At 41.7% G+C, this 19,436-nt stretch overlaps 2 protein-coding genes across 9 annotated transcripts in view; both read left to right on the forward strand.

Moving 5' to 3' along the window:
* The window catches only part of ctnnd1 (catenin (cadherin-associated protein), delta 1), a 57,364-nt gene extending 54,763 nt beyond the window's left edge, over positions 1-2,601 (forward strand). For all 8 annotated transcript variants that reach the window (XM_062996272.1, XM_062996280.1, XM_062996274.1 and 5 more), the window contains one exon: positions 383-2,601. Coding sequence is in view for 2 of the 8 variants with exons in the window: in XM_062996280.1 (XP_062852350.1) it covers positions 383-444 (62 nt within the window). In the remaining 6 variants the exon portion in view is untranslated. The remainder of the gene's footprint in view (positions 1-382) is intronic.
* Positions 2,602-7,206: 4,605 nt separating this feature from the next.
* Positions 7,207-19,250, forward strand: LOC134315315 (uncharacterized). The gene is made up of 7 exons (XM_062996405.1): positions 7,207-7,230; positions 9,118-9,228; positions 9,992-10,602; positions 13,315-13,500; positions 16,441-16,945; positions 18,840-18,969; positions 19,211-19,250. Exons 2-7 carry the CDS (start codon positions 9,126-9,128, stop codon positions 19,248-19,250), a joined length of 1,575 nt encoding a protein of 524 aa, XP_062852475.1. The 5' UTR covers positions 7,207-7,230; positions 9,118-9,125.
* Positions 19,251-19,436: the final 186 nt, after the last annotated feature.

A 19,436-nucleotide genomic window follows, 5' to 3' on the forward strand; every position in this document is an offset into this window, starting at 1 on the left:
ACATATAGTGTGGACCAAAATATGAAGACAATAAGACAAGACAAGATAATACCTATTACTGCCATTAAATGACACCAATGTGTTAAACATGGCGTTAAAACTTAAATAAATAAATTCAGGAAGTTTGTATCAAACAAGTTGCCCTTCGTATTATTCAGTATTCTTGAAGTAGCTCTCGGTCTCTAAAAGGTTGGTGACCCCTGATTTAAACCCTTTATTCACTTGGTTCTAAAATCCCAATTTAAATGCTTTTTAAAACCACACTTTTTTTCTCAGAAAACTCTGTTCAGTAAGTACTTGTAATTTATGTAATAACCATGTGAATAATAAAGTTAACTTTGTTTTTTAACAGTCAGTATTTTTGTTCCCTGTGTCTCTGCAGAAAAACTGATCGTGTGCATTACTCGTGGTGAGCGCCCTCTACCCGCCTACTGTCCCTGCTGAAGCTCAACACCCAGGGACGACCCCCCACTAATCATCGCAGCAGCGAATCTCTACATCCATTATTAGCCCTTCTTTCTTTCTCTAACTCTAATCGTCTGGGATCGGACGCCCGCGTGGCCGAGCGCTCTCGCTTTTTTTTTTTTTTAAATGAGACAAAAGAAGCTCCGGTACGTTCAGTCTGCACCGCTCGCCTACACGAGAGAGACTGAAATCACTACACGACTGGAGTTTCCATTCCTTTATTTTTCATGCTTTTTTTATTTAGTTGTATAAAATACTGATTTGTCCCTGTTGAAACGGTCCTGAGATCACTCGACCTGATCTGTCCACTACATTCATATTTATGATCTCATTTAATGATACAACACTGATTATAACAGTAAGTATTCAGCCTACCACTACATCTACGTACATGTGCGGCGGCGGCGTCTTGCCGTTCTTGATATATTCACACTAACGATCTTGTATAACGACTCTGAAACTTTTCAGCCTCTCTAAAGTTGATGTAGCTGTGAGAATGATCTAGATTTACATTTTTTATGCTTCGATTTGCTTCGGAATTAAATACAGCGATAAAACATTCATGCCAAATAATACCACTGACGTGCAACTAGGGAACAATTATGTACATACACGACCTCAAAATCTTGCGAAGGCATCTCGTCCATTTAGTTTTGAATCCGTTTCCTGAGAATTTAAGTACCATGACACTAATTTACGTCGTTGAAATACTGTACTGTGTTAAACTCTCCAAAGAGTCGGTTAGTGTTGTGGTGGTGTAGAGATGTGTACGAATAGAGAAGAGCTCGAGCAGGAAGAGAGAAACCTGTGTTTTCATTTTCGCTCGCCTGTATTAAGATCCTGCGAGGATATTTAGCCAGAAACGAGAAGTTATAACCACTTGGTTCACGGTTTCCCGGATTCCTTATGAGCGGCCTTGTTAGCGGAGCTGGTTCCAACTTAATGAAGCACCACAAGGTGTGAACGGTGTGTCAGAATCAGTATTGATCCCACCCCCCTTCCAAAAACAACAGCATCCATCAGTCAGAACAAATTCTCTGCCACTCACCCCTGTGTGCCAGTGCTTTTTTTTTATTGGTTAATTCCTGTCCGGATTATAGATGGATGTAAATAATGTGACGTATAACACATCCGTTCTGGTTACTCGAGTGCCTCGCTTGCTGAGTGTGTGTGTGTGAGAGAGAGTGTTTATGGTTTAAAGGGAGTGTGTGTGAGGATTCGATTTAGGAGGTTTAGGAGTTAAAGTTCTTCCTCCAGTGCCTGTTTGTACCGTATTGTGAAAGACGGGCGTGTCGGCTTTAAGCGGTGAGCTCGGTGCTCCATTCTTAGCTGCGTATTCGATATGCACACTCGGTATGATGTACATATTTGCCAAGTGAATACTCTAGCGCAAGGAGTTACATTTTAAATTTTTGGAACCCTGATTTTTTTTATAGGATTCTCCCCAGATTGGTTTATCTTCTTCACTAAATAAAAACCCCACAATGATAGAAACTTATCAGAGCAGATGATCGAAAGCGAAGCTTTTATCGGACGGAATCCACCAGCAGACGCGCGCGAGTGTCGTCCATGGTTTAAAACCGCAGATGTTTCGATTTTAAGGAAAGTTTAAGGACTTTTAAAGAATCTTAAATTGACGCCGTTGCTTCTATCACAGGTTAATTGAGCTCAGATTTTGATTCTAGCTTGATATTTAGAGAAAGAAAAATGAAAAGCACATCTTAACCTATATATACCAGAGAATATTTGTTTTAATTTTAATTATTTGTTTCCTCTTAGTTTTGTCTTTTTGTTTTCTCCTTTTTTTTATATATATATATTTTATGATTTTGGGATCATTTTGTTTTTATGTTTCTGGGGCTGTTGTGGGTGAATGCATATGCAATCAGTTTTTATTTTTAATTAAATGCATTTACAGTTTATATCTTAATTAAAAAAAAAGAAAGAAAAAGAAAAAATCGTTCACGTGTCCTGTGTTGTCGGTCGTCTTACGGTTTATATGCAACACAAACTCTGATCATTCTGGTGATAATTTCATCTCTGCCTTGGCTCTTAAATATGGCACCTTTCCTTCATGATTTAAAAGTGTAACTTAGCAATACAGTTTTTAATAAAAGAATGATTTTTTTAAAGCTCTAGTGTTGTGCGCTGTGTTGTTACTTGATAAAGTATTTTTTTATTTCATTTTCATCAGCCGCTTTATCCTGGACAGGGTTGTGATGGGTCCAGTTTTACTGGAAGCACTGTAACATCTCTAACAGGAATTTGGTCATCCCTCAGCTCCCAGACTAAGCTGATTATACACTATATTGCCAAAAGTATTCGCTCACCCATCCAAATGATTGAGTTCAGGTGTTCCAATCACTTCCATGGCCACAGGTGTATAAAACCGAGCACCTCGGTATGCAGACTGCTTCTACACACATTAGTGAAAGAATGGGTCGCTCTCAGGAGCTCAGTGAATTCCAGCGTGGTACCGTGATGCCACCTGTGCAACCAGTCGTGAAATTTCCTCGCTACTAAATATTCCACAGTCGACTGTCAGTGCTATTATATGCAAAGTGTCGGATGCAGTGGTGTAAAGCACGCCGCCACTGGACTCTAGAGCAGTGGAGACGTGATGAATGGAGTGACGAATCACGCTTCTCCGTCTGGCGATCCGATGGACAAGTCTGGGTTTGGCGGTTGCCAGGAGAACGGTACCTGTCTGACTGCATTGTGCCGAGTGTAAAGTGTGGTGGAGGGGGGATTATGGTGTGGGGGTGTTTTTCAGGAGTTGGGCTCGGTCCCTTAGTTTCAGTGAAAGGAACTCTTAATGAGATATTGGACAATTTCATGCTCCCAACTTTGTGGGAACAGTTTGGGGATGGACCCTTCCTGTTCCAACATGACTGCACCAGTGCACAAAGCACAAGCTCCATCCCATTAAAGGGATAGTTTTGCTTTAAATTAATTATGCCAAAATTATTTTTTGTTATTGAAATATACGACCCAAATAAAAAAAATGGGACAGTATAGAAAATGCAAATAAAATAGATGCAGTGTTTCTTACATTTACATCGACTCACATTCTAAAAACGTTGGAACAGGAACATTTAGGGCTCGTAATAAGTTAAAAAAAACAACTAAATAATGACATGATTTCAAACAGGTGATGTCAACAGTTGATTATGATCATGAATTGGCTCAAATCATGTTCAGATGAAAGGAGGAAAACAGGTTAATTGTTAAGGTGGTTTACAGGCTTAAAAGAACGATCTTTATATTTAAAATGAGCGCTTCCATTTATACTAACAGCATTTACTTTTACTTCTACTTTTAATACTTAAGTACATTTAATATTAAATTACTTTTGATACTTAAGTACATTAAACATCAGATACTTTTACTCAAGTATGGCCTTCCGGTACTTTATACACCACTGAATATATATAATATTATAATATAAATATCTTGTTTAATAATCTTTTTAAAGGTCAAAAGTAAAGCAGCCATATTATTTACAGATAAAAAAAAAACTTTTTTTTTTTTTTATCTGATTCCACTCAGATATTTTGCAATAAATTAGTGATATAACACACCTGCTGGATTCATGGTCTTAATTAGTAGGGCCATTTATTGTTTCAAGCTCTGACTTGTTTGATTTTGGCCAATTATATTAAAATAATAAAACATTATTTGGGAACAAGTTCAGCTCTGGTAAACTGTACATAAATGTGTCCTAAACTGTGGCAGAAGAAACACTAGAGCAGAAATGTGTCAGAAAACCGGTGCTCGGATGGCACAGCCCACCACTGCTGACGTTTTACGTTTTCAGCATTTAGCAGACGCCTTTATCCAAAGTGACTTACGGTACAGTTACAGTATACAGTCTGAGCAACTGAGGGTTAAGAGCCTTGCTCAAGGGCCCAACAGCAGCAACCTGGCAGTGGTGGGGCTTGAACCGGCGACCGTTCTGGTTACTAGTCCGGTACCTTAACCACTAGGCTACTGCTTGCCCTTGTTTTGAACTCTGCAAGTTTGAATCTCAGCTCTGCTATCAGCTGGGCACGTACACGTACAATGATTGGTTCGTTCAAATGCTGGTGTGCTGGGTGTGGTTGCGATGTTCGTCATAACTTCCTCAATTACGCCCTCTGCTGGCTGACCCATAGATCTTACCTGCACATGGGAATAATGCTTTGTGCAGGTGAATAGAAGCACATTATAATTGCACATGGGGAAAAAGTTGCACATTGTTACGTATGTTTTAAAGTGTGTGTGATCTGTCGGGAGCAGTGCTGGTTGTATATTCTAACAGCAGCAGGAAGGTAAGACCTGTGATACCGCTCCTTCACAAATTCGGGGTGAAGCAGCGTGTCGCTGAAGGAGCTGCCCAGTGCTGCCAGAGTCTCATGCATGGGGTGGAAGTCATTCTGCAGCATGGATGCCAGCTTGGCTAACATCCTCCTGACTCCCACCACCTGCACTGGGTCTAAGGGGCTCCCCAGGACAGACCCGGCCCTCTTAATACGTTTGTTCAGTCTCTTCTTGTCTGCTGTAGAGATGCTGCTGGCCCAGCATACCACTCCATAAAAGATGGCTGATGCCACCACTGTATCAAAGAACGTCCTCAGGAGTGCCCCCCGCAGTCCAAATGACCTCAGTCTCCTCAGTAGGTAGAGTCTGCTCTGACCCTTTTTTATACAAGGTTGGTAGACGACACTGTGGTTTTAAAGAACAGCTTTTCCAACGTATGTGTCAACTTCATCATCCATGCCGAGCCGCATCCTTTTTGTGATCGTCTCACCTGTTTGGTAGAGGCTCATTAAAATACTGGGTGCACTAGTACACAATATTAACTGTTTGTTGTTGGTAAGAAATAATTTTTTTATCATTATTTTCTTGGTGAGACCATTAAAGTGTTAATGAGAGATGAAGACAGTAGAAAATACAGGTTGTTTAATACAGCGCATGATCAGAGCTGCACTGTGAGGCTCTGGAAAACATTTACATTTTTAATATTTAGTGGACACTTTTATCCAAAGAGACTTACAGTATACAGTCTAAGCCAGGGGTGGGCAAACTTTTCGGCTCAAGGGCCACACTGGGTTTTAAAAATTGACGGGTGGGTGCCGGGGTGGGGGTTTGGAACTAATATAAATTACATGTGAAACTCATGTGAAATCTAAGAAGTAAAGATTGCCCATCTACCTTATTCAGTTTTAGTGATAACAGTGTTGTTGGTCACCCTTTTTTGCCAGTGTATCAAATTTTGGTGACATTCAAACCTTTATTTTCGTGATTAAAGGATGAATTTTTGAATATAAATGAAATGCCAGACTCATCCTAATTATGTGCACGTTTACACGTGTGAATGTGATTTTTAAAATGTTTTTGTTATTATTTTTATCTTTGTTTCAACTTGGTGTATCGCCATCTAAACAAAACCAATTCAGCGTTTAAAGCAGCACTTTTCGACATGAGTTAATGGTTTATGTGTGACGTTTTAAACCAGCCAAGTGCTTAGATCACGCTGGCATGATAGGCGACTCCAGAGGTGCTCAACAGGAGGGACTTGGACCGTATAGTCAGGACTGCACAGAGGCTTGTGGGTACCAAGCTTCCAAAACTGGACACTGTGTATACTAGCCGCCTGCATAAGAGGGTTAGGAACATTATCAAGGACTCAACTCACCCAGGTCACAGACTGTTTGTCCCCCTCCCATCGGGCAAAAGATTCAGCACAATTAAGACCCGAACAAACAGACTGAGGAACAGCTTTTTCCCCAGAGCTGTAGCCTCCATTACACCTCCACCCCCCACCCAGACACTCACCCATAGCTACTGAGATGGCAAACCAAACTGTCTTGAGCCCTGCCCTGCCCTGCCCAAGCTGCTATTTAAAGCACAGATCACTTTAAAAAATTTCTGTACATAAATATACTACTGTGCAATAACTTCAGTAACGATAATAATTACTACCTGTGCTGTACCGAGTTTTTATATTTTATATTTTTTGTACTTTTCTTCTAATATATTTTAATATTTTTATCCTATGTTTATTTTATTATTGCTGCTGATCTCACTGAGAGATACCAAACCAAATCTCGTTGTATAACTACAATGACAATAAAGTCTATTTTATCTCTATCTTATCTTATCTTATCTTATCTCAAAGGCCCAACAGTGGCAACCTGGCAGTAGTGGGGCTTGAACCAGCAAGCTTCTGATTACTAGTCCAGTACCTTAACTGCTAGGCTACAACTGCTCTGCATAGACTATTTATTTATTAGGATTTTAACGTCATGTTTTTCAACACTTCGGTTACAACATGCAGACTCCACACAGAAAGGACCCGGACCGCCCCACCTGGGGATCGAACCCAGGACCTTCTTGCTGTGAGTGCTTACAGTAACTCAGCATTAAATACTTGGCTATAATGTACAAAACTCGCTATAAACGCTATATTATGCTGCACCCAGAGCGTATAAACTGCATCCCGGTCGCTCCCTATGTAGTGACGTAAGATAGTGCGCATAGGCGCTTTTGAATGGTGCCGGAGAGGTGGGTGATGACGTCAGAACACGTCTCTCATCACCATGTGAACTCCATAAACGCCGATTTATATCGACTAACTTCGGCGAGAAACAATTATAATATTATCATTCAAAAATGGTACTAAAAACCTAACAAAGTTGGTTATTAATAAGGCATTAATCTATTTAGGAATAAAAAAAATAACAATAATATAATTCCGGATGTAGCAGTTCAGCTGATTGTCAGGTTTGTGTTTATTTATCTATTTTGCTGCTGTAAAAGAACATTTTATTTAAAGAGATTATCTCATGGCATTCATAGAATTTCTCTGACTGAATGTTTGTTTAAACAGATGTTCACCCCGTAAAAAGTGTTTATTATATTTGTGACGTAGCTTTAGCACAATAAAACCCATAAAAGGTTATTGACATTATAAAATTCCTTAAAACTAAATGTAACATTTTAATTTTACTAAAAAACAAAGTCAAAAAGTAAAATTGTTAATAAAGAATATTTAATACAAATAAAATGACGTTTTAAATAAGATGATTAAACTGTAATTGTTTAATAATTATCAATATAATAATTAATAGTTTAGAACGGAAAGTTGTCAGTATCAGGTCATACCATATATACAACCCCAAATCAGAAAAAGTTGGGACAGTATGGAAAATGCAAATAATAATAATAATAATAATAATAATAATAATAATAATGTCAGACAGGGTGAACCTGAGATATTTCATGTTTTATCTGCTCAACTTCATTTCATTTATTAATAAACATCCATTCCTACATTTCAGACCTGCAACACGTTCCAAAAAAAGTTGGGACGGTAAAGCATTTACCACTTTGTAATGTCGTCGTTCCTTTTCACCACTTAAAAGAGGTTTTGGCACCGAGGAGACCAAGTGATTTAGTGTTTCAGCTTTTATTTTGTCTCGTTCTTCCTGCAAACACATCTTAAGATGTGCAGCAGTACGGGGTCAGAAAAGGTCAGAACTGCAGGCAGGTCGGTCCAGTACCCGTACCCTCTTCTTCCGCAGCCACGCCTTTGTAATGTGTGCAGCAGGTGGTTTTGCATCGTCTTGTTGAAAAATGCTGGACGTCCCTGGAAAAGACGACGTCTTGAAGGCAGCACATGTTGCTCTAAGATCTCAATGTACTTTTCTGCATTAATGCTGCATCACAGAGTGTAAATAATCTTTAACAAGGCTGATGCCTATCATCAATGACGGTCACTGAACACAACACTAAACGAAAACGGTAACTTACAAATTTAACGTAAACATGAAAGTTGCTATGCACTTCAGCATTTGGAATGTATTTATGTACATGTAAGCAAAACACAATTTTAACCACAAACCCACTTTTCAACCCCTAAAAATGCTTTGGCAGTGGCCGCACGGTATCATGGGATACCTTGAACCACCCAAAAATATGTGGTATAACTACAGAATCCATGTTAAATCTGTCTGTATTGCCGAAGACTTTTTAAAATCCAATGGCAGACATATTCTTGGAAAAATATATTTCAATATTTAACGTATGTCTGCTGTATTTGTAGCATTTTTAACCATTATATTATAGACAATATTTTTGAATAGTCTGTCCCTAAAACTGGGTGGCACGGTGGCTCAGTGGGTAGCACTCTCGCCTCACAGCAAGAAGGTCCTGGGTTTGATCCCTAGGTCGGCTGGTCCGGGTCCTTTCTGTGTGGAGTTTGCATGTTCTCCTCGTGTATGTGTGGGTTTACTCCGGGTGCTCCAGTTTCCTCCCACAGTACAAAGACGTGCAAGTGAGGTGAATTGGAGATACTAAATTGTCCATGACTGTGTTTGATATAACCTTGTGTAATGAGTAACTACCGTTCCTGTCATGAATGTAACCAAAGTGTAAAACATGACGTTAAAATCCTAATAAACAAACAAAAAAACATTGGATTAAATACATGTTCCAGCATTTAACGTATGTCTGCTATATCTGTAGCATTTTTAACCATTATATTATAGACAATATTTTTTTATAGTTTGTCCTTAAAACTGACATCAGTAATATTATAAATTGTGTTTGTAATGACCTGTCTGTTACAATAACCACAGTTTTTTTCTAGACAGTTGTCTTCTTTTATAGATATTAGGATGTGGAGTCACAAGGAGCCTGATTTTGCGCTGCACATGCTGTGTGAACTGCAGAAGCAGCAGCAATGCAGCCTGCACTGTGATATATTACTGCAGACTGACGGTGAGACTAATGCTAACAGCATGTAAATAAATGTTACTATTTAAACCTCCTTTGAAATCCCCAGAGCAGAGATAATAAATTAGTCTAGAGGGGCTAGATGTGAACTTTTGAGTAGTCCTTCTGACAGACCAAGAATTAGAGCTCAGTGAACCAATTAAAAACAACAAACTGTTTAAAAATCTATACAGTTGTATACATGCACTCCAAAAATGGAAGATATGCCAGCGATAATATGAATACATAATGAAAGATTTGTGGACATTTTATTGATAAAAACTTTGTTAAATAATACCGAACCCGTCGGTTCAAATCTCAGCTCTGCCATCTGGCTGGGCTGGGCGGCTACACGAACAGCGTTGGCTGTTGTTCATACAGGGTGGGAGCCGGACAGGACCTCGTAACTGATGCAGTTACGACCTCTGCTGGCTGGTTGACGGCGCCTGCACAGAGTTGAGGGATAATGCTGATTAGGGTGTGTTTCTCCGTACACAAAGCTGATCTGCATATGAATTCGCCTTGTGCAGGTGAAAAGATACAGTTGGCTACTGTGCATGTGTCGGTCTCGCTCTCCTCAATCAGCAGTGGGGATCAGCATCAGTAGAGAGGAAGTGTAATGCAAATAATAATGCCCAATAAGTTGTATTTTATTTAGTCTCCAAGATTAATCCATTATAAAACAAGTTTATTGTTTATTTCGATAAATATGATTGTATTCCAACTTATAAATCTTTCCATTAATCTTTCCATTATTCTACTCTTGTAGGTATCTCTATCCCAGCACATAGCTGTGTGCTGTCTGCTGTGAGCCCAGTGTTTTCTCGAGCCTTTGCCAGCTCTCCTTCCGTTCCTCTGGGGCAGAGCAGACTAGTGAGCCTGCAGACGGTTCGGGCACGTGCCCTGCTGAAGCTGGTTGGGTTTATGTATTCTGGAGAAATGGAGGGAGAGGGCTTAGATGAACAGCAGGAAGTGTTTGATGTTGCCCACATGCTAGGCTTCACGTACTTGACAGATGGAAAGAAAAAGCTGTCAGACAGGCAGCAGGAGGATATAATGACATGGCGGACGATTGGGTTGCACAGAGAACGCAGGAAGAAGGATGCCAGTGTGCAGATCCTGTCAGATAAAAAGATTTTTATGCATTTAGGGACGCAGACAGGCGGTCCTGGAGCAGAAACTGATCTTGTGTCAGAGACTTTGCCTAATAAAATGAAAGTTGTGACCGGTGGATCTGACAGCATTTCTACACCTGCTGGGTTTGACTGTGATAATAATAATGTTTCCTCACCCTCCAACATCAGTGAAGCTTTGGTTAGGGTCCAAACCAAACATCAGCAAATCCAACCGGAGAAGAAACATGTGAAAATGCCTGATATGGTAAGCAAAACTAGTTAAACCAGGATTATATATACACCGATCAGCCATAACATTAAAACCACCTCCTTGTTTCTAAACTCACTGTCCATTTTATCAGCTCCACTTACCATATAGAAGCACTTTGTAGTTCTACAATTACTGACTGTAGTCCATCTGTTTCTCTGCATGCTTTGTTACCCCCTTTCATGCTGTTCTTCAATGGTCAGGACCCCCACAGGACCACCACAGAGCAGGTATTATTTAGGTGGTGGATCATTTTCAGCACTGCAGTGACTCTGACATGGTGGTGATGGAGTGTTTAAACACCTCACTGTCACAGCTGGACTGAGAATAGTCCACCAACCAAATATATCCAGCCAACAGAGCCCCAGTGGGCAGCGTCCTGTGACCACTGATGAAGGTCTAGAAGATGAGCGACTCAAACAGCAGCAATAGATGAGCGATCGTCTCTGACTTTACATCTACAAGGTGGACCAACTAGGTAGGAGTGTCTAATAGAGTGGACAGTGAGTGGACACGGTGTTTAAAAACTCCAGCAGTGCTGCTGTGTCTGATCCACTTATACCAGCACAACACACACTAACACACCACCACCATGTCAGTGTCACTGTAGTGCTGAGAATCATCCACCACCTAAATAATACCTGCTCTGTGGTGGTCCTGTGGGGGTCCTGACCATTGAAGAACAGCATGAAAGGGAGGTAACAAAGCATGCAGAGAAACAGATGGACTACAGTCAGTAATTGTAGAACTACAAAGTGCTCCTATATGGTAAGTGGAGCTGATAAAATGGACAGTGAGTGTAGAAACAAGGAGGTGGTTTTAATGTTAGTCAGCTGTTGCTTACAGTGTAAGAAGCCTCTCACAACAGCTGCTCTTAGACATGGAAAATGCAGTTGATCTCAAACTCTGTGGTACATGGTTTTATTATTTAGGTTTATTCTTGGGTCGAAGACATACACAGAGTAACAGACGGGCCGGAAAAGTCAAAAAGTGGATTATAGATTGTAAAAGTCTGAAATTAAAGGCCACTGTCCAAAATAAAAGCCCCTTATCCCAAATTGGCATCTTAAAGCTTCACTGAAGTTTGCTCCCCTTCACCTGGTCCAAGTCTGGCTAAAATGAGGCTTTTACAACGGTATTTTCACAATGGCTGACCTTAATACTATCAAGTATATTTAGACTGTACTGTAATGTTGCTAAAAAAAAAACAATGAATTGAGGTAAAACATGCTAGCCAGAGCTGACATTTCAAACTCATCTGTTCGAAACTCGGCTCTGCCATCCGACAGGCTGGGCGGCTACACGAGCAACGATTGGCTTGTTGTTCATACAGGGTGGGAAGCCGGATAGGGACCTCATTACTGATGCAATTACGACTAGGGCTGCCACGATTGGTCGACCTAGTCGATGAAGTTGACACAAAAAATCCTTTACAATTTCTATGGCGTCTCCATTCATATAAGTGTTCATATGATTCCCTCAGCACTACTCGCTGTGTGCACGATCTCAGTCGTATCTGGTCCAGTCACTGGTGGGCGGCATTAAGCGCAGTCTTAAAAAACGCCGATACTTAAAACTGGAACAAAACTAAAAGCTGGTTTGTTCACTGTGTAAAGCTTTGATGGTACCACAGCAGCACCAGCGCCATGTCGCTCGTCTATATTGTTTTATTACGCTTCATAATCCTGGAGATCTTGGAATATCGTATTTATTAGCGAGTTCAGTTAGACCGCCGCGCACTTTAGCTGTGTTGGGCTCGAAGCACAAAAAACTTCTCATGTGAATGTGCTCACCACTGTGTTTACACGGCTCAGAATGTAAAGTGAGTGTTGAGTGAATGTGTAGGTTAGAATCTGGGCTCATTCTGTCGGTACTGTACGCTGGACTTAATGAGACGTGGCTACATCTAACTATTTTATTTCTGCTATAAGTTGAAGCACTTTGCTTTGTGTACGGAACACCATAAACACGTGCTGCACTCTGTTTAATATGGAGCGCTTGAGAATTTGATAATATGGATATAAACCCTGTTTACATTCAGTTTTGTGTTATATTATTATGCCGTACAGTTTGTTGTTAAAATAAAAGAAGCTTAAATGAGATTCTGAATTAAATTTTTAGAAGGAAAATTAATCGTTAGATTAATCAACTAATCGATAGAAATAGTCGTTAGTGCCAGCCCTAATTATGACCTCTTCTGTCTGATGGCACCTGCACAAGAGCCGAGGAATAATGCTTGGTCAGGGTGTGGCTCTCTGTACACAAAGCTGATCCACATATGAACTCGCCTCGTGCGGGTGAAAAGATGCAGTCGGCTACTGCACACGTGTCGGAGGGGGCGTGTGTCAGTCTCGCTCTCCTCAATCAAAGAGGAGATCAGCATCAGTAGAAAGGAAGTGTAATGCATTCGGGTAATTGGATACGACTAGACACAATGAACAAAGATCCAACGGGAAATGGATTTTGAGGCATAATTAAGTTAATTGCTCTTAAAAGTGGCTTACTAAAGTAAAAGGAACTAAGAAACATGTACCCAAGTATTAGTTGCAGATTACTGTATGTATATTTTTGATTCTGTTGGATTATTATAAAATCCTTGATTTACTTATAGCAAATCTCATGTCATAGAAAAAGAGCACTTAGCTTTAATATTTTTATAAACCTGATGAGAGAATTGGTTAGCAAGAGATCGCTGTGTTTGTCTAGCAGGGAGGCACACAGATCTCTCTAAAGATTAAACTAAAGAGGCAAATGAGTGGGGCCTTGTGGGAGATTGTTAGTGTCCATGAGGAGAACACGACGAATGGATCAAAAGCGTGTGACTCTGCTTCAGAGAGGTGTGACGCTGACCAAAGAATGACCAACAACCACACCGAGGTCTCGGCTCTCCACAGGGTGAGTACAATCCAGCGAGTAACGTTAAATGTGTTTGTGTACTGCATTTTATGACAGGATATTAATTTACAGTAGATTCAGGTTTAAAACAAGACTAAAATTAGACAGATATCCTTTCTGGGTGGCTTAGATGGTATCACATCAAGTAAGATAAAATGATTAAGAAGAGAACTGATAAAAATGAAAACACCCTGAGAATGCCTGGTCTCGTCCCATCTCAGAAGCTAAACAGGGTTGGGCTCAGTCAGTACCTAGATGGGAGACCATCTATTTTGGGACAGATTTATCACTGTTGGACCCTTGAGCAAGGCCCTTAACCCTCCATGTGCTCTGACCCCAGCTCCCAAACACGCTGGGATATGCAAAAAGAGAATTTTATTGTACTGTACCCCTGTATATGTATACACTCACTGTCCATTTTATCAGCTCTACTTACCATATAGAAGCACTTTGTAGTTCTACAATTACTGACTGTAGTCCATCTGTTTCTCTGCATGCTTTGTTAGCTCCTGTCATGCTGTTCTTCAATGGTCAGGACAACAGAGCAGGTATTATTTAGGTGGTGGATAATTCTCAGCACTGCAGTGACACTGACATGGTGGTGGTGTGTTAGTGTGTGTTGTGCTGGTATGAGTGAATCAGACACAGCAGCACTGCTGGAGTTTTTAAATGTCGTGTCCACTCACTGTCCACTCTATTAGACACTCCTACCTAGTTGGTCCACCTTGTAGATGTAAAGTCAGAGACGATCGCTCATCTATTGCTTCTGTTTGAGTCGGTCATCTTCTAGACCTTCATCAGTGGTCACAGGACGCTGCCCACGGGGCGCTGTTGGCTGGATATTTTTGGTTGGTGGATGATTGTCAGTCCAGCAGTGACAGTGAGGTATTTAAAAACCCCAGCAGCGCTGCTGTGTCTGATCCACTCATACCAGCACACTAACACACCACCACCATGTCAGTGTCACTGCAGTGCTGAGAATCATCCACCACCTAAATAATACCTGCTCTGTGGTGGTCCTGTTGGAGTCCTTACCATAGAAGAACAGCATGAAAGGGGGCTAACAAAGCATGCAGAGAAACAGATGGACTACAGTCAGTAATTGTAGAACTACAAAGTGCTTCTATATGGTAAGTGGAGCTGATAAAATGGACAGTGAGTGTAGAAACAAAGCATGGCCAAGCAATGAAGTTCCATCTGTTAGCTTCTGGCTGACCCAAGTCTGTTCATATCTTGAAGAACGTTTTATTTATTTATTTATGCTTTATTTTCTCCCGTTTCAGTCTGTTATTGTTTCCTTTTCCACTTCTGTGGTATGTAATGCAAGAAAGAGTTCACCGTAATAACAATTCAATCAGTAGCTGACTAGTCTGGTGGTGAATTTCTGGCCGTTCTGTTCACTGTGGGTCCTTCTGATATCCAGCAGAACCACTTTTTATGGTGTGGTGTCCTCAAGCTCAAACCATTCAGCCTTGAGTGGATTGAATGATCCGCAGCAGTATCACATTACAAAGTACAAAGTTTTTATTGCTAATGCATATAGTCTTGCAAACCAGACTATAAGTTATTGTGGTCTTGCCATGCCCACTTAACAGTCAAACTCATACTGATGAGTAGATGAGGTACCACCAAGAAAGAATACACTATAGATACACTATATTGCCTAAAGTATTCACTTACCCATCCAAATCATTGAATTCAGGTGTTCCAATCACTTCCATGACCACAGGTGTATAAAACCAAGCACCTAGACATGCAGACTGCTTCTACACACACTAGTGAAAGAACAGGTCGCTCTCAGGAGCTCAGTGAATTCCAGCGTGGTACCGTGATGCCACCTGTGCAACAAGTCCAGTCATGAAATTTCCTCGCTACTAAATATTCCACAGTCGACTGTCAGTGCTATTATAACAAAGTGAAAGCGATTGGGAACGACAGCAACACCAAGTGGTAGGCCACATTGATCACTACAAACCTCCAAACTTCATGTGGCTTCAGATGAGCTCAAGAACAGTGTGTAGAGCTTCATGGAATGCGTTTCCATTGGTCGAGCAGCTGCATCCAAGCCTCACATCACCAGATGCAGTGGTGTAAAGCACGCCGCCACTGGACTCTAGAGCAGTGGAGACGTGTTCTCTGGAGTGATGAATCACGCTTCTCCGTCTGGCGATCCGATGGACGAGTCTGGGTTTGGCAGTTGCCAGGAGAACGGTACCTGTCTGACTGCATTGTGCAGAGTGTAAAGTTTGGTGGAGGGGGGATTATGGTGTGGGGGTGTTTTTCAGGCTCGGCCCCTTAGTTCCAGTGAAAGGAACTCTTAATGCTTCAGCACACCAAGAGATTTTGGACAATTTCATGCTCCCAACTTTGTGGGAACAGTTTGGGGATGGCCCCTTCCTGTTCCAACATGACTGCGCACCAGTGCACAAAGCACAAGCTCCATAAAGACATGGATGAGCGAGTCTGGTGTAGAAGAACTTGACTGGCCTGCACAGTCCTGACCTCAACCTGATAGAACACCTTTGGGATGAATTAGAGCGGAGACTGTGAGCCAGGCCTTCTCGTCCAACATCAGTGTCTGACCTCACAAATGTGCTTTTGGAAGAATGGTCAAAAATTCCCATAAACACACTCCTAAACCTTGTGGAAAGCCTTCCCAGAAGAGTTGAAGCTGTTATAGCTGCAAAGGGTGGAACAACATCATATTAAACCCTATGGATTAAGAATGGGAGTCACTCACGTTCATATGTGTGTGAAGGCAGACGAGCGAATACTTTTGGCAATATAGTGTAGATCAGATATTCAGTGATCCAGGGTAAATGAGGCGACATATAGAAGCAAGTTAGTTCTTTTATTCCTTTTATCTATTTAAAGGAGCTACACGGTAATTTGCTCCACACCTTTTGTTTTACCATATTTTTATACCCTGTTTCTCTGTAGGAATCAAGCACGCTCACACAGACCCACAGAAACTGTCCAGAAATCCATCTAAGCCCCTCTCCTACATTCACAGCTCAGAACCTTGGAACTGTAACTCTGACGCCTCCCTCAGACCTGACCGCCTCTTCTCCATTCAGACCCCTTTCAGAGCATTCTTTTCTCTGCACCCCTCATCCCATCCTTCTGTCCCCACCTTTACAGATGTCACCTCCGCCCGTCTCACCAGATCTGGCTCAGCCCGAGGAGTCTGATGAGCAGATCGTCCGGCTGTTGGAGGACATGGACATGATGGGTTTAAGCATCTTGCCCTCTGTATCCATGGAGAGGATCGGTGACTTGCATCACCTGAGCCCAGTCTGTTCTCACCTGGATCAGAAGATTGATGCGTGTGAGGTTGCCGTTGATGCACCGAATCGGAACCTTTCTGTTTATGGAGATGATCAAGGGATTAATGCGTCTAATGGAAATGAGACATCGTCAGGCTCTTCTGGACAAGAAAAAACAGGTAAAAATACAAGTAACATCTTTTAAAAATATAAAATCACTTCTATATAGAGATGTAAAAGTTTGAATCTTAGCTCTGCTACCGGTCGACTGGGCGCCCTCTAGGGGGCACAATCTGCATTTACATTTTTGGCATTTAGCGGACGCTTTTATCCAAACCGACGTACAGTACTGTGACAGTATACTGTCTAAGCAATTGAGGGTTAAGGGCCTTGCTCAAGGGCCCAACAGTGCCTGAACCAGCGACCTTTGGATTACTAGTCGAGTACCTTAACCGCTAGGCTAAAACTGCCATGTTTTGTCTGCTACAGACACATCGGCCTGTCAAAATTGGCCACTAGTCTGCTGGGTGAGAAAGACCGGACTAATAAGTGGATGGGGTCTTGATACACCATGCAAGGACCCTGGTTAGCAGACTGCGGTGTCTCCACAGAAGTTATAGTCCATGATATCCGGCCTCATGTTCGAATCCACAGAAATATGGGCGAATATAAAGGGGTCGAGGGACTGCGCACGTGTCGAGGGGGGCATGGGGTAGGCGAATGTACCCTCCTCGGACGCGATCTGGACTAATTGGCTATGCTAAAATCGTGAGGAAAATGGAGATAACGCATAAATAAAAATAAGTTTCTAGATGGGGGAGTATATATTCTCTTTAAAACAGTGCAGTAGCTTTATTATTGGCAAGCCAATTTAGCTCATTGAACACAGACTTGATTTTTGCCGGCCCTGTACAGTATAAATCTTTATCCTAAAACTTTACATCTAGTCTTAGCTAAACCTTGCATGTCACATTCAAGGACGTATGAAAGGTTGGGCCGATGCCAAGCCAAATCGAGGGCACGGAACATTGCACACTACATGAACGGGGCAGTGGTAGCTCAGAAGGTTGCTAGTTTAAGCCTACCCCCACCAGATTGCCACTGTTGGGGCCCATGAGCAAGGCCCTTAACCCTCAATTGCTCAAACTGTATTTGGTCACAGTTGTAAGTCGCTTTAGATAAAAGCGTCTGCTAAATGCTGCAAAATGTCAAGTAGTGTCAGATAAAGTGGTACACGCCCTTAATATACACCGATCAGCCATAACATTAAAACCACCTCCTTGTTTCTACACTCACTGTCCATTTTATCAGCTCCACTTACCATATAGAAGCACTTTGTAGTTCTACAATTACTGACTGTAGTCCATCTGTTTCTCTGCATGCTTTGTTAGCCCCCTTTCATGCTGTTCTTCAATGCTCAGGACCCCCACAGAGCAGGTATTATTTAGGTGGTGGATCATTCTCAGCACTGCAGTGACACTGACATGGTGATGGTGTGTTAGTGTGTGTTGTGCTGGTATGAGTGGATCAGACACAGCAGCGCTGCTGGAGTTTTTAAATACCGTGTCCACTCACTGTCCACTTCTTGTAGATGTAAAGTCAGAGACGATTGCTCATCTATTGCTGCTGTTTGAGTCGGTCATCTTCTAGACCTTCATCAGTGGTCACAGGATGCTGCCCACGGGGCGCTGTTGGCTGGATATACTTGGTTGGTGGACTATTCACAGTCCAGCAGTGACAGTGAGGTGTTAAAAAAATTCACTCATACCAGCACAACACACACTAACACACCACCACCATGTCAGTGTCACTGCAGTGCTGAGAATGACCCACCACCTAAATAATACCTGCTCTGTGGTGGTCCTGACCATTTAGGAACAGCATGAAAGGGGGCTAACAAAGCATGCAGAGAAACAGTCAGTAATTGTAGAACTACAAAGTGCTTCTATGTGGTAAGTGGAGGTTGTTTTAATGGTATGGCTGATCAGTGTATTTCTGCAGCAGTAATATTTTCTTTTGCCATATTCTGATACATTTATAAAGATAATTCTGATGAAACCTTTTGATGTTTAGGTTCTGAGTGTTCTGCTTTTGAGAACCTCGACTTGTGCACAACGGTGGAGCTACAGAATGATGCATCAATATCAAGTTCAGCATCACTTGCCGTCACCTCTCCGTTCATTAGACAGGATAAAAACCATGAGTTGTCATTAAAATATAAATATAATCTGCTCAAAAACGTCCCACCATCTGATGTTTCTTTTGGTCCTGGATGTCTTGAGATACCTTTTCACAGGGAAAGTGAGCTGAATAATAGTTTCAATCCCGTTTGGAGTGCTGACACTAATGCCACCAATGCTAGTGAAGAACATTTTGGAAGTATCTCAGTCAGTGAGGTACAGGATGACCTACAGGGTGTGATCACAGTTCCGTCACCCAAAAAGGACTCTGCCGAAGGAAAACGATGTCTGGAAGGGCTTGTGAAGCAGCCCCACAGAACAGACCATGTTCAAGTCCCTTATCCGGCTGATTCTGATTATTTTAGCGACATGAGAATCCCAACCTGTCTTTCACCTCTTGCGTCAGAAGAATCTGCAGGAGCGTTTACACTTTCTAATGCGTTAAACCTCAATCTCCAGCCAGTAATAACTCGTCCACCTCATGCACAAA

Source organism: Trichomycterus rosablanca, chromosome 5 (genome assembly GCF_030014385.1).
Source record: "Trichomycterus rosablanca isolate fTriRos1 chromosome 5, fTriRos1.hap1, whole genome shotgun sequence".
Taxonomy (NCBI): Eukaryota; Metazoa; Chordata; class Actinopteri; order Siluriformes; family Trichomycteridae; genus Trichomycterus; species Trichomycterus rosablanca.